We start from the raw sequence: 21,204 nt of genomic DNA, 5'->3' as shown, positions 1-21,204 counted from the left end.
TTCCGTAGCGTCGTGAACGCGCTTTCAGGAAATCCTATACACTACTGTTTATGCTCTAAAAACATTCTAAATGACTTCGTTTCGAGTAAATTCTGGACGCTACCCACTCAGGACACTTGGAATACATTGGACGAGCAGTATGGAGGAATATTGACACGTTTTTTTGTGGACTTTTATGGACCTTTCTGCCTCGGTCACCATAGACCTCCATTATTTGAATGTCAGCAGACAGCAAGAAGCCTCCCAGATCTCCAGATGCATTTGAGATATCAAAAAAGTACTTCAGAGTGTTGTTCAGCATGGGGGTGAGTAGAAAATGAAGGCTAATCATGTTTTGGGTGTACTATTCCTTTAAGGCGATTCCTGAAGAGCTATCAGAAGCATTTTACCTGCGATTTGTGTTTTAAATTTCATGTTATTTGGTCCCAGAGGCAGGAGGAAGAGTGAAGGTAGCGTAGAAGCAGCTTCGGGTTCACTGAGATGTTGCCACAGATTTCATGATTTATCATGTCGACTTGTTACAAGCTAACATGGCCATTAATCAGCACTACCTGCTGCTGTAGTCACCAGCAACAAACCCTGCAAAGAAAATAAGGATGATCTGCATCTCACGCTGCACTGATAAAGCAAGCATGCAGACGTTGCGTGCATACTTCCTTTTTGGCCCCGATTTCTCTTATAAAATCCTCTTTTATTGGTCTAATTTATGAGGAAGCTAAACTTTGGGTTTTCATTCATGAACATTTACACAGTCTTTGTTTAAATATGTTTTTAATCTTTGAAGTTATAAAGAACTAATTATTTTAGTCATCTTGTAACCATCTATAAACCAATAGAGGGATTTCCACATGCTGTGTATCCATTACCTGAAATTCGACTTCAAATAAAGTGACATATTTCAGAGTTTTTCGTAAAACTTTATCATTATTTCTGGGTGAAACAGACATTCTGCAGAAAGAAACTATAAAGCTTGTGAAATAGAGCATGAGGTATCAACCGTTGGGGAGAAAACTGAATGAATAAGGCTTTTTTGGTGTACTTCAGAGATCCTTTTCACTTAAATTACACTTCTGATTAAATAGCGATCGCATTAATACATCAATCCCAGCAGAGGTAAGGATCCTTTCCCCTGTTCCGACACGGAGAGTGGAACTCAGACATGGACGGCTGCTCGTCTCTACTGGGCAGAGGCTTCATCAGTCCTGCTCATGAAGCTTACAGTCACACAGTTCTTTATAGATCCTCTTTCGTATCTTTGGGATGTCCTGCTGGGAAAACTGGAACGGCCTCGACAGAGCCAGACATCTGGAGTACTGGGAAATAACAGAAAAACAAAAGAAACAATAGAGTTTAAACTCAGGGTTCCTACAACATAAAGCAAGTTAAATTCGAGACTTTTTAATGCCAATTGAAATAAAAATTTAAGACCAAATTCACAAGAAACACAAAAAAACCTGCTTGCGACAAATTAACCCAAAGGTTTATTTTAACATAAACCACTGTACTAATTTTTAAAATTTTTAAAAGCTTCCCATACAGGAAGAAAGCTAAAAACACTCAAATCACAGATATATTTTAACTAGGGATGCACGATATTGGGATTTTGACCGATATCCGATATTTTAAAACTCATGTAGCCGATAACCGATATCGACACCGATGTTAAAGCTGGACAAAAATAAGTAGTCATTGAAAATAGCAGTTTTGTTATCCATTTCTGACACTTTGAAAAATAATATACTCTAATATATTTTCATAAGCTGATATCAAATTGATTTTTAAAAACACGGTATCGATCTATTTTACTTTCAAAATCTCGTGAAATCTCATCGTTCTGTTACAAACTCTCGTGATATTTTGCAAATTCTTGTGAGATTTTGTTAGTAAAATGGATCGATACCGCGTCAATATATCAACATAAAAAATATGGCAAAATTTTGCGAATTTTCTGGGGATTTCGTAGCATAACGATGACATATAGCAATATTTCATTAGTAAAAGAGATTGATATGGTGTTTTTAAATGGCAATATATCAGCATATGAAGATCTTGTGATATTTTAATGTATCAATATTTTTTCCCTCGTCTTTAGAAGTTTTTAAATCTGTAAAAAAGAAGTTTTTGAGGAAGAAGAAGTAGTAGTTTTTTTTTTGTTTTTTGTTTTTAGACTTTAGGAACTCAGAAGCTGATCAAATATCGGATTAAATATCGGTGGGGAGGCCGATGTTCAATATTCAGTTTTAAGGCCGATACAGGCCGATACCGATAGGGGGCCGATTATATCGTGCATCCCTAATTTTAACAATTATTTAACTGAATTCACAAACTTTGTTTTAGCAGGGAACAAAACAAATCAGTTTTAAAGCCCCAACATAACCAGTGCTAAGTCTTTTTTGCAGCTATTTTTCTTTGTATGTTTGATTTGGTGATAAGTGGAGGCGTTGCAGAGACAAGGGTGGAACTAAACTGAGAAATACCGGCTGTTTCTCTGTAACTCCATTTTGACGCTTTGTGTTTCGTGCTTCGCATGTGCGACTCCACTGCCTTAATTCCCATCGTTCTGAGCTCGAATCGCTTCTTACACAAAATCCACTGAGCCTCATGTATGTTCCCTGGTTTTAGCCATGGAGGAAACTCTTGGCTGGAGACAATTTTGGTTACATTTACACTTGCTCTTATTTTTTTCAGACAAAAGGTTAATGGCGCATCTCCCAAATGTCCCGGCTTTTAATGGTTCCATTATCGGGACGGAACCGATAATGGCGAGCCGTTATTTTTTAAATTAAAATAATTGTCAATTTTAATGTTTTATTTAGATTACAAAAATAAATCGTAATAAAAATGATCCTATTTATGTTTTAAAAATTAAGACCTACGAAAGACTGATTTAAGACATTTTAATACCAATAAGGCCTTAGTTTTATTTTGAAGAATTCAATGCCTTTTAAGACTTTTTAAGGACCTGCGGGAACCCTGGGCAGGGAGGAATTAAACTTTGGAAATCACGGTACTGATGCCTTTCCACCCTTACGTTGGGTTAATGCACTGATTGGTGATCATCAAACCACCTGCAGCTAGTTTAGATGCAGCCTTTCAACAAGCTTTGGTCAAAAGAATGAAAGCTTACAAGCGGAGGACATACCTCTAAGACAAAGACTCCACAGTCGTTCTCATTGGTCTGTTGTGGGATATTCTGTGAAGAACAGCAGAGGGAGAACAAACATCATGTAAAGAATGACCTATAATCATGACTCATCATTAGTGTTGCCTCATGGAGCGAGCCGATCAGAAGCAGGGAACATTTCCAGTGTCCTTTTCTCTTGAATAACGCAAGTAACACAGTTTACCAATGGAATTAGATCATTTACATTTAAAATGTGAAAAAAAAAAATTATTGCCCCCCCAACTAGTGAATAATATTTAATTTTCTTATTCTAAGGGTAAAAATACTCATTTTATGGGCAGATCATCTTATTTAGCTGCTCAAATTTATGGAAGCAAATTGTTACCATATTTCAAATGAAAAAGCACTTCCAGAAATGCTTTTTCATTTTAAGAATGTGGCTGCATTGTTTGACTCATGAATGAAATTAGTAATCAATAATCCTGTTTGCATTTGCATTTTCTTCTTTAACACTGCTCATCCTTTTACTTAATTAAAATGAAAAAGAAAAAAAAAATTTGAGATTTATTTTTCAAAATGTACCCCAGCAAATACATACCAAAATTCAATTTGAAATGTAAAATTTAAAAATGAAAAAGCATTTCTGGAAATGTAGTTTTTATTGTTGGGAGAGTACAAATTTCATTGTGATCGCAAAAAAAAAAAAATTTATCACTCAAAATTACTTTAAAATCACCGACATTCGTTGAAAACGACCCACAATCGTTGCCGGCGCCATTTTTGTTGTTTTGTACATATTCTCGCGTGATTTGAAAAAAGCCGCGTGTTTTTCCGCTAGATGGCGTGATTCAGCTCTTGGGGAGAGAATTGTGCAGAGCAGCAGCTGGATGATGAATTTAATCTATAGTATAACACACGCTAGATTAAAAATGATCAAAAAATAATAATAATAATTGTATGCGCACAGTGTAAATATTACTATTATATGGCAGTCGTCTGTACAGTGATGCAGGTCATACATTAAAAAATTTTCATTAAATTTTTTTTCTCTTAGACATTGGAGTGGTGCATTTAAATGTTATAGAGCTAAACATGTTAAATTAGTGAGTAGTAGCAGTTTAAGTTTTTAACCTGTCAAGTTTTGTTAGATTTTTAACATTACAATTTATATTTTTCCAAGCACACAACAGTTTAAGGCAAAGTTTAGTTTGAAAAGAATGTGCAGGAAGGATTGAAAAGCATGTTAACACGGTAATGTAGGCTGGAGTTCATTATCTGACGCATGCAGATACACACCCTGGAAACTTACTGAATTACAAAAAAACATTTAAAAAACAAACATGTTTCATTGATATATATACAAAGATGAATATTAGGAACTATATTTATCAAACATTATACTGGGCAAGTAAAAATAGTTTCTGGGCAAATGAAATTTGAAAGTCACTTGCCCTTTGGGCAAGTGGTAAAAATCCTTAAAGGAATAGTACACCCAAAACATGATTAGCCTTCATTTTCTACTCACCCCCATGCTGAACAACACTCTGGAGTACTTTTTTGATATCTCAAATGCATCTGGAGATCTGGGAGGCTTCTTGCTGTCTGCTGACATTCAAATAATGGAGGTCTATGGTGACCGAGACAGAAAGGTCCATAAAAGTCCACAAAAAACGTGTCAATATTCCTCCATACTGCTCGTCCAATGTATTCCAAGTGTCCTGAGTGGGTAGCGTCCATAATTTACTCGAAAGGAAGTCATTTAGAATGTTTTTAGAGCATAAACAGTAGTGTATAGGATTTCCTGAAAGCGGGCGCCAGCACGTTCACGACGCTACGGAAGCCGGCAGACTAAACCAGATGAAAGTGCGCATTCAGCGTCTGCTCTGCCGATAATGCAAGCATAGAAGAAGAAATGTGCCGTTTACCTGTGCAAAGAAAGAAACAACGAAAGAAAAATGTCTGAGGACTTCAGTGTTGAGGAAGAGCATGAGTTCTTTGCCGAGCTGAATGCGCACTTTCATCTGGTTTGGTCTGCCGGCTTCCGTAGCGTCATGAATTCGCCGGCACGCGCTTTCAGGAAATCCTATACACTACTGTTTATGCTCTAAAAACATTCTAAATGACTTCGTTTCGAGTAAATTATGGACGCTACCCACTCAGGACACTTGGAATACATTGGACGAGCAGTATGGAGGAATATTGACACGTTTTTTGTGGACTTTTATGGACCTTTCTGTCTCGGGCACCATAGACCTCCATTATTTGAATGTCAGCAGACAGCAAGAAGCCTCCCAGATCTCCAGATGCATTTGAGATATCAAAAAAGTACTCCAGAGTGTTGTTCAACATGGGGGTGAGTAGAAAATGAAGGCTAATCATGTTTTGGGTGTACTATTCCTTTAACGTCAACCCCTGATAATGTAGTAAAACAATTTCAAAAAGAATTTGAGTCTTTTCCTAAAGGATGCAGCTCAGTTCCTCATACCTCGTCTATAGACAGCGTCCAGCCGTCTTCAAAAGCCGCTTGTTTCTTCTCTCTTGCTTCCGACATTAAGTACTTCAGGATGTTCTGTTCCAAGCAAACGAGGACAAAAACAGCAAGTCTGATTTTCCAAAAGAACTGAAGAAAATCTTCCAAAGACATTCAACAAAGAAGAAATGTGGTTTTTGTTACCCGTGCGACCTTCTGGAGCGAATGGCCTTGAGAATCGTAAAGGCAGATCTTCTTGGCGGAGATGTCGGCTGTAACCAGACACCAGTGAACCTCCAGGTGGATGGGCACCAGAAGAAGACTCTTAGAGAACAGATCCACCTGAGACAGACAGACCGGATCAATGCTTCCGCCGTCACACATCTGTTAGCAGCTCAAACCTTATTATTTCATGCCAGTCTTATGTTTACATTTGATCACCATGTTTAAATTTGATCACTGCTGCACCTTAGAAATGGAAATGTCTTGAGCTAGAACATCCCTCCTAAAGGTTGATTCATGATCCTGATGTAATTAAAATGTCTTTGTCAAAAAATCCACCAAACCCTGAAAGAAACCAAAACAAACGTAGAAAAAAGCGTGTTTGTGTTTAGCAGCAGCATCCATGTTTACTTCTGTAAACACAGAGCATGCTGGCTTGTGACGTCATCATTCCCTTTAGTGCGCACGAGGGACATGAAGTCATTTAGAATGTTTTTAGAGCATAAACAGTAGTGTATAGTATTTCCTAAAAGCGCGTTCACGAGCCTACTGAAACCGCGGCAGACCAAGCCAGATGAAAGTGCGAATTTAGCTCGGCAGAGAACTCATGCTCTTCCTCAACACTGAAGTCCTCAGACATTTTTCTTTCGTTGTTTCTTTCTTTGCACAAGTAAACAGCACATTTCTTTTTCTACGCTTGCATTATCGGCAGAGCAGACGCTGAATGCGCACTTTCGTCTAGTTTGGTCTGCCGCGGTTTCCGTAGACTCGTGAACTCGCTTTTAGGAAAACCTATACACTACTGTTTATGCTCTAAAAACATTCTAAATGACTTCGTTTCGAGTAAATTATGGACGCTACCCGCTCAGGACACTTGGAATACATTGGACGAGCAGTATGGAGGAATATTGACACGTTTTTTGTGGACTTTTATGGACCTTTCTGCCTCGGGCACCATAGACCTCCATTATTTGAATGTCAGCAGACAGCAAGAAGCCTCCCAGATCTCCAGATGCATTTGAGATATCAAAAAAGTACTCCAGAGTGTTGTTCAGCATGGGGGTGAGTAGAAAATGAAGGCTAATCATGTTTTGGGTGTACTATTCCTTTAAGACACAGTCGCATATATTTGGAAAAGTGAACGACAACGCTGAAAAACGTATGGAATTTCACAAAAATTTTAAATTGAGCACTAAGGCCTGCAGTGTGAATGTAGTCTTAGTAGCTCTGGAAATCTGATAGTTCAGATTATCCAGATGATCAATGAGACCGGTATCAGGAATCTTCTGAGTGCGCTCAGATGATAACAGAGGGCATCAGTGAGTGAGTGCCAAGGTTATTATTGTTAACTAAAACTAATAAAATAAAAACAAGAATTAAAACAAACTCTGTTAACTGAAATAAAAATAAGAATCAGATACTGGAAAAAAAACAAAACAAACAAAGCTAGGTGAAACTGTAATAAGAATTTACAAAACTAATTAAACTAAACTTTATTTTAAGATAGAATGTGCTTAGTTTTTCCATTTGTGTCTCTATCATAATGCATTAATATAAATATAGTCTTCGGTTGTTGTTTTCACTTTTTCGCATTACATACCGCATTAGGTACTACAGTCATTTGTGTTGCTGCAGCGTTCCGTCCTTATCTGGGAATTTATTTCTATTTCTTTTGAATAAAACTAATCTAGCGAACATATAAAATCAAATAAACACTAAAAGCGTTGAAAAATAGGATTCAAAAACTAAAAAAGAATAAAAATTGTAAAAACTATTTAAATCTTGGCAAGTGGCACAGTGTTGCTGGGCTGAAGAGTGAAACGTACGGCGGCCCTGAAGTGCAAACTGCAACTACAAATCTAAAAGCGCAACTACATTAAGGAAATCGCAACTACATAAAGCAAAGCACAACTACATTAAGGAAATCGCAACTACATAAAGCAAAGCACAACTACATTAAGAAAAACACAATTACATTAACCTACCGGAAAAGGTAGGTACCAGTGAGAAACATGAGACATCGCTGATTGGATGACGGCGCCGTTTGACCCTTGAACCGGAAGTTGCGTCGCCTGAACAGTCCAGCTTCTTTTAAGTGTGTCTTCAGTGTACGCAAACTAATTTATGTCCTGATTCAATATATTCCTGGATATCGGCAGCTATGTTTGGGGCGCCGACAATATCCATGTTTTCAAAAGCAGCAGCAGGCAGAATGACTTCCGGTTCAAGGGTCAAACGGCGCCGTCGTCCAATCAGCGATGTCCATGTTTCCCACTGGTACCTACCTTTTCCGGTAGGTTAATGTAATTGTGTTTTCCTTAATGAAGTTGCGCTTTTAGATTTGTAGTTGCAGTTTGCACTTCAGGGCCACCGTAGAAACTAACACTAACAGCTGCAAACTTCCACCTGTAGATTAATTCTATAGAAAACACATTTCTAGATCCATCGTATATAGATTAATATGGCAGATCTGACCTAAAGATGCAGTTTTTTTTTACTTTCTAAGTGTATAATTTCTGTTCAACGTCTAACCTGCTTCGTCCATCGCCTCACACCGTCATATCCTTTGGTCATGAGCTGCCGGTGGAAGAAACTGTTGAGGAAATGGACCTTGAAGTGGAAACAAAACATTTTCACAGGCATTAGAGAGACTGACAAACAGGAAGGGTTTTCATTGCATTAACACCGGTGTAGGAACCAGACCTCCTCTGGACCCTGCCGCTACTTATGACATTAATATACGGCAAGGCCATTCGGACGAACCACATTTACCCGTCTCTTAAGGATCAAATCTGTATTACCTATATTTGCTAGTATTTTACATTTCATTGGCGATATAAGTAGACAAAAGTAGAAAACAGTCATCGTCAGTCTCAAAGGAAAGTGCTGCCTTCTAAGACAGACTGAGTTCTGTCATTTAACAAGGTGACACAAAGCGCTCAGTTTATTTTTATTCTTTTTATTAAGATCTGAGAGCAGAGAACGAAAGGGACATCCTAAAAAATGACTTTCATAGAGATTTTAGACAAAGAAAACAGTTGTTCTACTGGTAGAAAACGATTGGTTGTTGTTGACATGAATTTAATAGTAGTGCAGCTTAATATGGCTAACTGACCGAGCTAAAAGAGGCTAACCTGTTAGCTACTGAGCTAGGGGTGTAAATCGTTTTGTATCGATGCATCGATCCAACAGCCGACGATCCGATGCATCGATACGTCCGCAAGAGAATCGATTCATGTTTTTTTTTCTCCGGTCTATTTTTATCCATTTGCTCCTGGACGTAGTTCTCCCTCCCGTGCTGCGGTGGCGCTAAACCTATTTTGCCCTCCTACCGCGCTTCCTGGTTATACTCTTACAACAGTGTGTTGCAGTGAGCTTGATGCAGACATTTTTTATTTATGCTCAATATTGAAGCGTAGTCTGTTCTACACGCTGTGGGTCTAGATACGGCCGAGTAAGGGTGTGCAAAATAATTGCCATAACAATGCATCACAATTCTAATTTTTGTGATCTACTGCATCGATTCTTGAAGGCAAGAATTGATTATAAAAAAAATAAATAAATAATGAACAAATAAAATACATGAATGGTTGGCGCACATCAGCAAAATCAAGTGGAATACAACTTCCAGTCCAGCAGATGTCGCTGCGGATGTGTTGACGCATGCTGCCTTGTGTCACAAGCATTTCCGTCCGCGGGATACTGAGACGAGTCATTCGTAAACAAAATATGGAGGAGACTGAGAAAATTCGCCCCGCTTGGATGCATTTTGGCTTTAAAAACAAAGAAGGTAAAAATGAAATTGATATGATGAACGTAATTTGCAAAAGGACCACTGAGGCCATGTGAACGGTACTGATTGTCCTTATTTTGTTATTTTAAGTTGAATCCTAAGATCTTTTTGTCAGTGTGTAATAGTAATATTTCTGTCCAGTATTTGTTTTCATCGCAACACCTCCAAAATTCGTTTCGATAAATACAGCTATGTATGAATTCAGTTGCTTTCAGTTATGTATCAATTAAAGACACCATCCAGATCATACCCAGCCAGTCAGCCACTGGTAAGGGCTGTATCTTTTTCTTAGTGTTCAGTGAAAATATCGCAATGCATCGCAATATTTCAAGTATCGTGATGCATCGTGATAGAATCGCATCGTGGCATGTGAATCGTGATTCGAATCGAATCATGACTTCTTTGCCAATACCCACCCCTACGGCCGAGGCGGTGAGGAAGTGGGGGCGAGTTTAGTCCGACAACGGAGGGACGTGAGGGCCAAAAAGAGCGGAGATCCAGGTGGAAAAAGGGTCCCTGCGTTCTCGCGCACCTCGCTCTTCTAGCGGGTTTAAACTTCATGAGTTGTTTTCCACAATTTCGGTCATAAAAACAAAACAAGCCGACCTCCTGTCTGCCGTCAGCTACAATTTGAGGGAGGAGCAGCGGAGCGTCTCTGGAGGGGGCGGGACTTCCGCAGCTGAGGTATTGCATTGCACTCATTGCACTGATTTCGTGCAGTATTTTTTGATGCAACTTTTCTACTTCTGTTATTTGCTGTTGTTTCTAAAAAAAAAATGCATAACGATATTACAGCTTTCATTGATTTATTTCAAATTTGAAACACTGTCAAGCCTTTAAGGTGTAAAAAGAACCAATTAATCAAATCCAGTCGTATCGTGGTGTATTCTTGAGTATCGAAAATAATCGAATCGTTGGGTCAGGAAATCGATACTGAATCGAATCGCCATGATGGATGTGATTTACACCCCTATACTGAGCACAGCTAGCTACATCGCTACCCAGCTCCCCACCTTTATATCACGGTCTAACAAAGGGGTCTGCAACCTTTCATATCCAAAGAGCCGTTTTGCCAAGAGTACAACTGAATAAAAGTTGTTTAGAGCCGTAAAATATACCATAACTTTTTATAGAAAACCTTTTTTTTTTTTTCTTGTATAGGAAATTAGTTGTTGCCATCTCTAACAATCAATTCATATATTCTTAATGTTAAAACGTACAATTTTCAAGCTAATTAATAGAAAAATGTCTCTTAAAACATATTTCTGGTTCTTTTAATCTCATTCTTTTCCATCTTATAAAAAACGCTAAAGCTATTGATACCGGTATATATTATAGTAAATTATTTAGCTATTTATATACATTTTAGCCGCTATTAAAGGAATAGTACACCCAAAACATGATTAGCCTTCATTTTCTACTCACCCCCATGCTGAACAACACTCTGGAGTACTTTTTTGATATCTCAAATGTATCTGGAGATCTGGGAGGCTTCTTGCTGTCTGCTGACATTCAAATAATGGAGGTCTATGGTGCCCGAGGCAGAAAGGTCCATAAAAGTCCACAAAAAACGTGTCAATATTCCTCCATACTGCTCGTCCAATGTATTCCAAGTGTCCTGAGTGGGTAGCGTCCAGAATTTACTCGAAACGAAGTCATTTAGAATGTTTTTAGAGCATAAACAGAAGTGTATAGGATTTCCTGAAAGCGCGCGCCTGCGCGTTCACGACGCTACGGAAACCGCGGCAGACCAAACCAGATGAAAGTGCGCATTCAGCTCGGCAAAGAACTCATGCTCTTCCGCAACACTGAAGTCCTCAGACATTTTTCAGTCCTCAGTAACTGTTAGACTCTAACAGTTACTTTGTTCACCAGAAACAGTTTTCACTTTTGTTATCGATTAGGTAAAACTTAATCAATCATTAGACACGCTAACGGACGCTGTGTGATGATATTATCGTTTTCTAGGCAACCACAATGTTTTACATCATGTGGCAACAATCAGCCAATCATGTATTTTTTATTTTTTTCGATTTATGTGTTTATTTGAACAGGGACAGTGCACATTAATAAACATTTCTGTAAATGAGCCAGTGTTAGTTAAGTAGCTAATTTTCAACTGTAGTCCCTGGGCAAGGTTTAAAATGCCAACATAATAAAAACAACAACATTAAAAATTAGTGCAAACAATAAAATACATAGTTAGTAATCTACATAAAAGTTGGACATTGATCTGTAAAAAACAAAGACGTTATTACAAATATAAGATTTAAAAAGCATTGACAAAAGTGCATCAGACAGGCAGACAGAAGTTATTGATTATGATTACAGGTTTGATTCTCCTGTAACCATGCTTTTAACATGTTTTTGAAAGTTCTGTATGTGTCTGCATTGCGTATATGAGTTGGAATGGTGTTCCAGGACTGAGCTGCTCGCACTGAGAAGGCTGACTGACCAAATGAGCTTTTTCTCAGTGGGACTGTAAGGTTATTAGAAGAGACAGATCTGGTGAGTCTGCTACCTTGTGTGAAAAAAGCGGTAAGTGGTGGTGGAGCAAAGCCATGTAAAATTTTAAAGACCAGATTTGCATCATGAAATGTAACTAAATTTTCCCAGTTTAACTGGACATGTTTGTCCAGTATACTACAATGATGAAAACGAAAGGGTTTCCTGTCCAAAACCTTTAGAGCCTGCTTGTAGACAGACTGGATTGGTTTTAATGTTGTTTTACAGCCCTGTGACCAGCTGCTAAGACAGTATGTTAAATGAGGCATAATCATTGCGTTAAAAAACTATTTTGCTGCATCTGTGTTCAGATTATTTCTTATGTATCTGAAGTTTACAAGTAGGGGTGTGCAAAATAATCGTGATGATGATGCATCGTGATTCTAATTTTCATGATCTACTGCATCGATTCCTGACACCAAGTATCGATTATTAATTTAAAAAAATTAGTAAATAAAATTGCATGAATGGTTGGCGAACATCAGCCAAAAACAAGTGTAATACAACTTCCAGTCCAGTAGATGTCGCTGCGGATGTGTTGATGCACACTGCCTTGTGTCACAAGCATTTCTACTGCGCCGAATCATTCAAAAACAAAACATGGAGGAGAAAATATTGCAATGCATCACAATAATTCAAGTATCGTGATGCATCGTGATAGAATCGCATCGTGACTTCTTTGGCAATACCCACCCCTATTTACAAGGTTGAGTTTGACTGTTTGAGTGACTTTCTTTACATGTTTTTTAAATGTGAAACTTGAATCCAGAATGAGTCCAAGATATTTATACTCTGACACTACTGTGATGGACTGGCCTGCAACAAACACATCTGGGTCTGAGCAGTTTGATACTCTTTTTGTAAAGAACATAGATGTAGCGTAACGACTGCTAGGAATGCATGCATGCGGTAAGGAAAAATGTAGGTGGGAGATAACACAGTTTACCTTGTGATGGGATGACTCCATGATCAGCTCTCCATACATGTTCATGACCTTCAGTCCAGAGAAAAATAAATGCATAATGGTTAAAAGTAGAAAAAAAAAAAAGGCTTTAGCAGGGCAGAGGGTTTGGTAACAACCTGGTCATTGAGCCAGTTCTCATCAGCCAGCGTCTGCAGGTCCTCCAGCGTCAGGATGTGCTTCTTATAGGTGATCCGGAAAGCAGGGGCGGAGTTCTGGAGGACGGCTCTGCATCTGTCAACCTCAGAGGCGATCAGGCTTTTGCTGCACACAGTTTGACGCAGACTGGTTTTAGATCCATCTATCAACACGGCGCCCGTCTGGAACGACTGAAGCCTTTTTACCTGTCACTGAATTTAGATTTAAACTTCCTCCTCAGGTGTTTCAACACGTCGCTCTTACGCAGAGGGATGAAACTTCCATATCTTCTGTAGAAGCCTTCCATGAAGTCTGGAAAAACACACACAAAGCATCATCCCATAAAAAAAAGAGAAAAAATATTGAAACCATGTATTTCACATTAGAAACAGAAACTGGTTATTTAATCAGGCGGCTGTGGGATTCTGTGACGGCCTCAGCGGATGGTTTTAAAAACAGGGATTCGTGTTAAAGGTCATAGCTACAAACTTTTTATCAAAACAGTTTTTTTTTTTTTTATACAAATTATTATTATAATTATTATAAGTTTTGACGGGTTGAAAAAAGGTAAATATTTACTTCCTGTTAGGATGTTAAAGGAATAGTACACCCAAAGGCTTCTTGCTGTCTGCTGACATTCAAATAATGGAGGTCTATGGCGCCCGAGGCAGAAAGGTCCATAAAAGTCCAAAAAAAACGTGTCAATATTCCTCCATACTGCTCGTCCAATGTATTCCAAGTGTCCTGAGTGGGTAGCATCCAGAATTTACTCGAAACGAAGTCATTTAGAAAGTTTTTAAAGCATAAACAGTAGTGTATAGGATTTCCTAAAAGCGCGTTCATGAGTCTACGGAAACCGCGGCAGACCAAACCAGATGAAAGTGCGCATTCAGCGTCTGCTCTGCCAATAATTCAAGCGTAGAAGAAGAAATGTGCCGTTTACCTGTGCAAAGAAAGAAACAACGAAAGAAAAATGTCTGAGGACTTCAGTGTTGCGGAAGAGCATGAGTTCTTTGCCGAGCTGAATGCGCACTTTCATCTGGTTTGGTCTGCCGCGGTTTCCGTAGCGTCGTGAACGCGCAGGCGCGCGCTTTCAGGAAATCCTATACACTACTGTTTATGCTCTAAAAACATTCTAAATGACTTCGTTTCGAGTAAATTCTGGACGCTACCCACTCAGGACACTTGGAATACATTGGACGAGCAGTATGGAGGAATATTGACACGTTTTTTGTGGACTTTTATGGACCTTTCTGCCTCGGGCGCCATAGACCTCCATTATTTGAATGTCAGCAGACAGCAAGAAGCCTCCCAGATCTCCAGATGCATTTGAGATATCAAAAAAGTACTTCAGAGTGTTGTTCAGCATGGGGGTGAGTAGAAAATGAAGGCTAATTATGTTTTGGGTGTACTATTCCTTTAATGTCAATACGAAAGAATTCTGCACCAATAGGATGAATGAGTTGAAGTCACATGATCCTGCAGCTCCGTTTTAAAGCTGAGAATTTAGGCCCCATTGTTACATTTTTAGATCAAGAACAAAAGAAAAATGCAAACAAAGGCTCTGTTCGAAATCCTGCGCTGCATCCTCCAAGGACGCGGTCTACCTAGACTGGATCCTTCGAAGTCCTTGAAAATAAGGAGACCAGAAGAGTTTTGGCTCTGAATCCAAACAGGTCTGTTGGATCGATGCATCGATACAAAACGATTATTATTTACACCCCTATAAAGAACAACAAAAAAGCTTAGGGTACTTTCCAAGCAAACGAATAATATATCCCCTATAATATAAACCCTAACCCAGAGTAAAAAGCAGAGCTGTTAGGCCATTTTATGCAAGGATAATCAGCCTCCGCCAAAAAAAACAGATGCCTCAGGTCATGAGACGCATTTAATGCATTGAGATGAGCACATGAGGATAAAGGCTGCCTTTTCAACAGTATTTAAAAGCAACTCCATCAATGCATGATTTCCTAATATCTTGCAGCCGTGTTATAAATGTTCAGTGTCCAGCTCTAGCTGCAAAAATATGTAAATATTTACCAGCATATCTGCTATAATAAGAGATTACAGATTCATTTACTTGTATTTTAGCTGGAATGCCATGAACCTCTGTGGAAACCTAATAAAACCACATGAAGGGAACGTTGGACTCACCTTGGATCTCTCTAGGTAGACTGTTGATGTCAGCATTATTCAGACAGGAGGTTGGCGTTTCTGTCGGGGTGTGTTGAAGGACAGGACTGTGCTCTTCTAAAGGAGCATCCGTCTGCGCTTCCTGTAACCTAACGGGTTCAATCCCTGCAGCTGCAGTACTCTCTGCCTCCTGCAGGGGGGGTAGAGTGTGGGAGATGCATTCAGGCTCCAGAGAACCTTCACTGCTCTGGGAGAGCGATGCTGACGTCGGTGAGGTTGTCTCGCTGATGGTCCCTGAAGACAGATCCGACCCACAGCGAACCACTGAGACACTGCCTGGTGGGCCCCCTGGCGGCAGACAATTCCGTCCCCTAGAGGCCCCTCCAGAACCTCCAGCATCATGTTGGAGAGTCGACACCGGAGCTGGGGTTCTTACCTTTGAGTTTTTTTTGTTCTTTAAGGGGCACTTGAGGACTTGACTTTCCTGCAACTCCAAATTAAGCTGAGGGCCCGAGCCGGCACGGCCCCCGGAGCCGCGCCTTCGACTCCGACGGAATATCCAAAAACCGCACCTCTCGCTCCTCTTCCTCCACAGCCAGAACTGTATCCTATAATAGGAGCGTCTTTTGTCCCGCCTGGGCAGATGGGACACCCCCTTAACGGAAGACATTAGCCCCCGCCTCCTGCTCGGGCGCAGTCCCTTCCTGCAGTAGTTCTTCGTCGGCTGCATCTGGCAGAAACCGAACCACGTGAACTCACATGTGGCCGTGCAACAGTGGGAAGCCTTTTGTCTGACAAAGCGACACATGTGAGAGGAGCAGCCCACAGCCGGCGGCACCCAACCCGGAGCTACTGGTTTCTCATCCGGGGCGAACAGATTCCAACAGTTCCCACCATGGTCCTGGCTGTCGGCCTCCCTTTGATGCTCCAGGCTCCCTGAAAAGCAACAGATCAGGGTGAATGGTTGCCGTAGTAACTCAGGTGTTTTTCTTGGTACCGACACCGATGCTGCAACACAGAACAGAAACTTAGGGAGATGGTCACAGACTTCAGGAGGAGTTACACTAATCTGCAAACAGAAATTTAATTTCCTAATCACTACAAGTATCTGGGGCCAGCGAGTGATGATAGGCTGACCTTTGACCTCAATGTGGACTGTGTGGAAAAAGCTCACCAGAGGATCCTTATTTTCATAATCTCTGATCACTTAAAGAAGATTCTACTTTTCTGGAGATCTTTTATTCCCTCCATCAAGGAGATTATGTTTAGTCGCATCAGCTGTTTGTCATCAGGATTACCAGAAAAGTTGTGAAAAGTTATTTATTTATTTTTTAAACCTGAGATGCCAAGGAACAATCCATTAATTTTTGGTGTTAATCCCGACACAGGAATTCTTTAAGATTCTTTTATATTATTTGGTGGAAAAAGCAGTTCCCTCCTAAAACCAGAGGGTGGCAGCACCGGTGGTAATCTTGCCACTGTATTAAAAAAATATTTCATAAAAAAGTAATATGTGATGTGATTTTGTCAGTAAATAAATGACAATTAGGTCTGTTGCATTTCCTGCACATGCCATTATTTTCACATTGAGGAGTCGGAGCGTTTATTATTATAGAGGTTAAAACCAGATGAAACTAAAACATTTCCACTTGAGGAGTTCTGGAGCCCATTGACAGACGAAAACATTTTTTTTTTTTTTTATCCTAAATGCGAAACATTTATGTATATATATATATATATATATATATATATATATATATATATATATATATATATATATATATATATATATATATATATATATATATATATATAATCTTGAAATAATGCTCTAAGTGCGTAGCTCTGCTAAAGGTATGTTTTATAGTCTCTGCACTCGAGACAACAATTAATCTATTACTAAATTAGTTGACAATTAACTTGCAACACTAGTCCTTAGGCAAGACCCTTCACACTAATACCTCCTTTGGGGACTGGTGGCCTTGGGTCAGGGCATTGTGCCTGGAATCCAGAGGTTCTGATTAGGGCTGGGCGATAATTCAATAACGATATATATCGATCGATAGACGTGTGGCGCAATAGAAACAAAGAGGGTCGATAAAAGTTCGATAAACAAACGCAGTTTTCCTTCCTTCCTATTGTAGCCTATCATGCAGGTTTATGCTAGTCACTACTTCCTCCCAACCAATCACAATCGCGGACCCAGGCACGCCGTCACCAAGCACCGCCCTCTCAAACCACAACACAGAGCACATGAAGATGTCGCAGCAAGGAGAGGCGGAGGAAATTGTTCCAAAGAAGGTTTCCCACGTAGTTCGAACAACAGAAAAATGCTGAGGTACCAGCAACTTCAAAGTAATAACTCAGGTTAGAGCAGGAAACTGAAAGTGCCAGCAGCACCTCTAGAAGAATGGGGGTGAGAAAAAATACCCCATAGAAATGCTCAGCTAAAGGGTGAGTTGATTTTTGTTTGGGTTTTTGTTCTTGCTGAGTGGAGTTTGTTTACATGGTAGCCTAGTCCTACAATCTTTTAATTACCACAAGCTGGTGGTGAACTATTCCCACCCAAATAGGGTATTCTATGTGTTTATTTGTTAAATTTATTTTGGTCACTTTTCTGCTCACTTTAGTTTTTTCTTTGTCAGTATTTAATAACATAACTCAGGTCTCTTAAGTTATTTTTCTTTAAAACAATTCTGCTATTAGGGGTGGAACGATTCACAAAATCCACGGTTCGGTTCGATTCACGGTTTCTGGTCACGGTTTTCGGTTCGATATATGTTGATTGTTACACCGAAATCCCATAAAAATTTATGGAATTAATGAAAAAATCCCCCAAAAAATAATGGATTGTAATTATTTTAAAAGATCCGCGTAAACCCTGGATCATTTCCGTATGTTTTGCTGCTTTGAATTTAATCATCTGGGGCATGCTCTCTACCATGTCCAAGGGAGAGAGAGGGGAGCGGACGAAGCCACAGTGGAGGCTGTAGGCTTTGCTTTGTGCAGCCGGTCTGGAGCGCAGTGGGGCGGAGCGCTGACGGAGTATGTGGGATTTCGGGGTTAGCATGACATGTTGGTCGTGTTGCTGTTAGCATAAACAAAACGTGTTGCACAATGCTTGCACACTGTTGCACTTTTATCCACAACTTTCTTTCCGCCGTCATCGTAGGTCACTCTAAATGCAAAGCGCTCCCATACAGCAGACCTATAAAGTGCTGCTGGCGCGTCTTCCAACTCCTGTTCTTTCCCACTCGCCATACCCACACAATTCTCCACAACAACTGATTTTTTTCCCTGCTACACCTGGCTACGCTGCTTTGCTTCTTCTTCTTCTTGTTTACTACTGGTGGTTGGCTTTGGTCGCAGTACCGCCACCTTCTGCTCTGGAGTGTAATCGCTTCGTCTAAGAGAAAAAGGAGCAGCGTATGAACCGAACGAAACACACGCGAACCGAACCGAGACAGTCGAACCGAACAGTTCTGACGGTTTTCATAAATCGTCCCATCCCTATCTGCTATGGTTAAAAAAGTTGGTTAAATAAAGATGTAAATGGAAGTCTGTGTTTGTGTTCTTTATTAAAATTAAATAACTTAGCAATATCATAAAAAGTCCAGGCAGAGCTGCACATAAAATATGGTTTCAAATCTTTTCAATAATTATCGATATCGATCAATATGCATTTTTTTTAATCGATAAGCTTTTTTTCTATATCGTCCAGCCCTAGGTTCTGAGTTCGAGCCTCACTCCCACAGAATTCCACTCTGAGTCTCTGAGCAAAGACCCTTAACCCCACACTGCTCCCCGGGCACGGCACAATGGCAGCCACTGCTCCCCAAAGGGATGGGTTAAATGCAGAGAGTTCATTTCGTCACTCTGTACTTGTGACAGTGTAAAGACAATAAAAAAATAAACAATAAAATGTTTTAACAATATAAAAACTGTGCACCTGGAGAAAGCTATAGACATTTTCACAGCAATGGATGTCTGAAAATAGCAGCAACATCAGAGATGTGCAAAATGACAGCAGCATGTTACATGAAATGCTTTTTACATTTTCATCATTGCTGAATCACACAATCGCACTGATAATACCAGTTAATCTATACATTTCCCTCTCATTGATTTAAGATTCCAGTTTAACAGAATAAATGGTTGAGCTTTCATATATTATCTGTAAACAATGCTGTCTGTCCTTCCCTCTATCACTGCCTCCCAGCCTGACTATCTGAGCAGGTCTGCACTGAAACCCACGCATCTACAAGGTTTCCCCGCGGAGGACAAAACACGTGGTCCACCAAAGCTTCTCATGTGTTTGCTTTTCTCCAGGTCGTCAGCCCACGCCGCACTCTGCTCGACACGTGTTATGAAGCGGGGAGCCCGGCTTAGCTTAGCTTAGCTGAGCTAGCTGCGGAGCTACATTTCTACTGACCCCCCAGCAGAACATGGGGCTCACAGAGCCTCCACGCTCGGCCTTACCTGCATTTCCTCCGACCGCCGGGTTCAAACGTCCGCGTGGAGCGACTTTTAGACCTGGGCTGCCTTTCACAACAGAGCCCTGGTAGAAAATTAACTAATGTTTTTTTTTCTTTTATACATCAAATTAAAACATATAGCACCATGACTGATGCAGCAACAGGTTTCCACATTGTGAGTCGCGCGAGAAACGCGTCACTCCTCTACTCGGTGAAACCGACCAATTAGATGCGACCAAATGAAAAACATTCTTCTTCTTCTTTGTTAGATTGACGGATTACAAACAGCTTATAGGTGTATACCGCCACCTACTGTACATGAGTGGATAGCTCTACAGTTCCACCTACTAAATTATATCTTTTTATTTTTGTGTCATGTAAAAATGTAAAAACATGTAAAAAAACTAAAAAAACAATGCTTTATTAATAACCAAATTTCCCTCCCTATCTCCATCTGTCCCTAAAACCAATTTAATACACCAATCTCTCCCTTTTTCCATAATTACTTTCCTCATCCTCTCTCTTTCAGTTGAATATTTAATGCAATCCATCAAAACATGATCCACATTTTCTTTTCTTTCAGAACCCTCACATATATCATTATTTCTCTTCCCTAGTACAAACAAAAACTAATTCAAATAAGTATGTCCAGTTCTTAATCTAGTATAAATTATCTCTTCCCTTCTGTGTTTCTCCATAATTTTAACAATAACAGATTTTTGAAACGTATATAATCTCCTTTCTGTCTCATTTTCATCCCATATTTTTGCCATAATTCTGTTTCTTTCTTTGTAATTATTGATTTACCTTCCCCTTTCCCAAATGGAATCTGATTTATATTCTGCTTTCCTAAAGCTTTTTTTTAGCTATCTGTTCTGCTATTGAATTTCCTCTCATCCCTTCGTGTGTTGGAACCCAACAGAACTGAACATCTATTCCATACCTAAATAACCTAAACAAACTGTGATGAATTTCTAATACAAGCTCTTTCCTATTATTTCCTCCTGAATGAATGCTTTCTATTGCAGCTTTAGAATCTGTGCAAATCACCACCCTGTCCGGTCTGACCTCCTCCACCCACTGAAAACTAATAATAATTGCTATCATTTCTGCTGTGTATATAGATTAAAGGTCTGTTAATCTTTTAACAAGCAGATATTGTTCTTCATTTTAATTCCGACTATATATATATATATATATATATTTTTTTTTTTGTTTGTTTGTTTTTTTTCTCTTTCCACTAATCCTTTTTCCAATAAATAAGGAAACATGATTATGGGCAGTTCTAGACAGGGGCCAATGGGGCCAGTGCCTCTGTGGATCATGTCCTGGCCCCTGTACTGAACATATTATACTTAAAGCTACAGTGGGCGTTTCTCA

General features: G+C 39.6%; 1 protein-coding gene across 2 annotated transcripts; it reads right to left on the bottom strand.

Annotated features, from left to right (window-relative positions):
* Positions 1–896: 896 nt before the first annotated feature.
* Positions 897–20,023, bottom strand: LOC119782534 (sentrin-specific protease 5-like). 2 transcript variants are annotated; one of them, XM_038283541.1, is made up of 10 exons: positions 19,829–20,023; positions 15,371–16,357; positions 13,420–13,525; positions 13,195–13,339; positions 13,061–13,108; positions 8,349–8,426; positions 5,799–5,936; positions 5,610–5,693; positions 3,128–3,193; positions 897–1,313 (listed from the first exon to the last, which is right to left on the bottom strand). In XM_038283541.1, exons 2-10 carry the CDS (start codon positions 16,155–16,157, stop codon positions 1,197–1,199), a joined length of 1,569 nt encoding a protein of 522 aa, XP_038139469.1. In that variant the 5' UTR covers positions 16,158–16,357; positions 19,829–20,023; the 3' UTR covers positions 897–1,196. The 2 variants fall into 2 exon arrangements, with proteins under 2 accessions (XP_038139469.1, XP_038139470.1); XM_038283542.1 differs by having other exon boundaries at positions 3,143–3,193; positions 19,829–20,022.
* Between the last annotated feature and the right edge of the window lie 1,181 nt (positions 20,024–21,204).

Source organism: Cyprinodon tularosa, unplaced genomic scaffold (assembly GCF_016077235.1).
Source record: "Cyprinodon tularosa strain WSP-4 unplaced genomic scaffold, ASM1607723v1 ctg195, whole genome shotgun sequence".
Classification (NCBI taxonomy): domain Eukaryota; kingdom Metazoa; phylum Chordata; class Actinopteri; order Cyprinodontiformes; family Cyprinodontidae; genus Cyprinodon; species Cyprinodon tularosa.
This window is presented reverse-complemented; position numbering and strand designations above follow the sequence as displayed.

Excerpts from the sequence above, each read along its gene's own strand:
- LOC119782534 (XM_038283541.1), bottom strand. The coding sequence starts at position 16,157 with ATGTGTCGCTTTGTCAGACAAAAGGCTTCCCACTGTTGCACGGCCACA. Across the intron at positions 13,526-15,370 it reads TCTACCTAGAGAGATCCAAG|ACTTCATGGAAGGCTTCTAC; the intron begins GTGAGTCCAACG and ends GTGTTTTTCCAG. Across the intron at positions 5,937-8,348 it reads TGAGGCGATGGACGAAGCAG|GTGGATCTGTTCTCTAAGAG; the intron begins GTTAGACGTTGA and ends TGTCTGTCTCAG.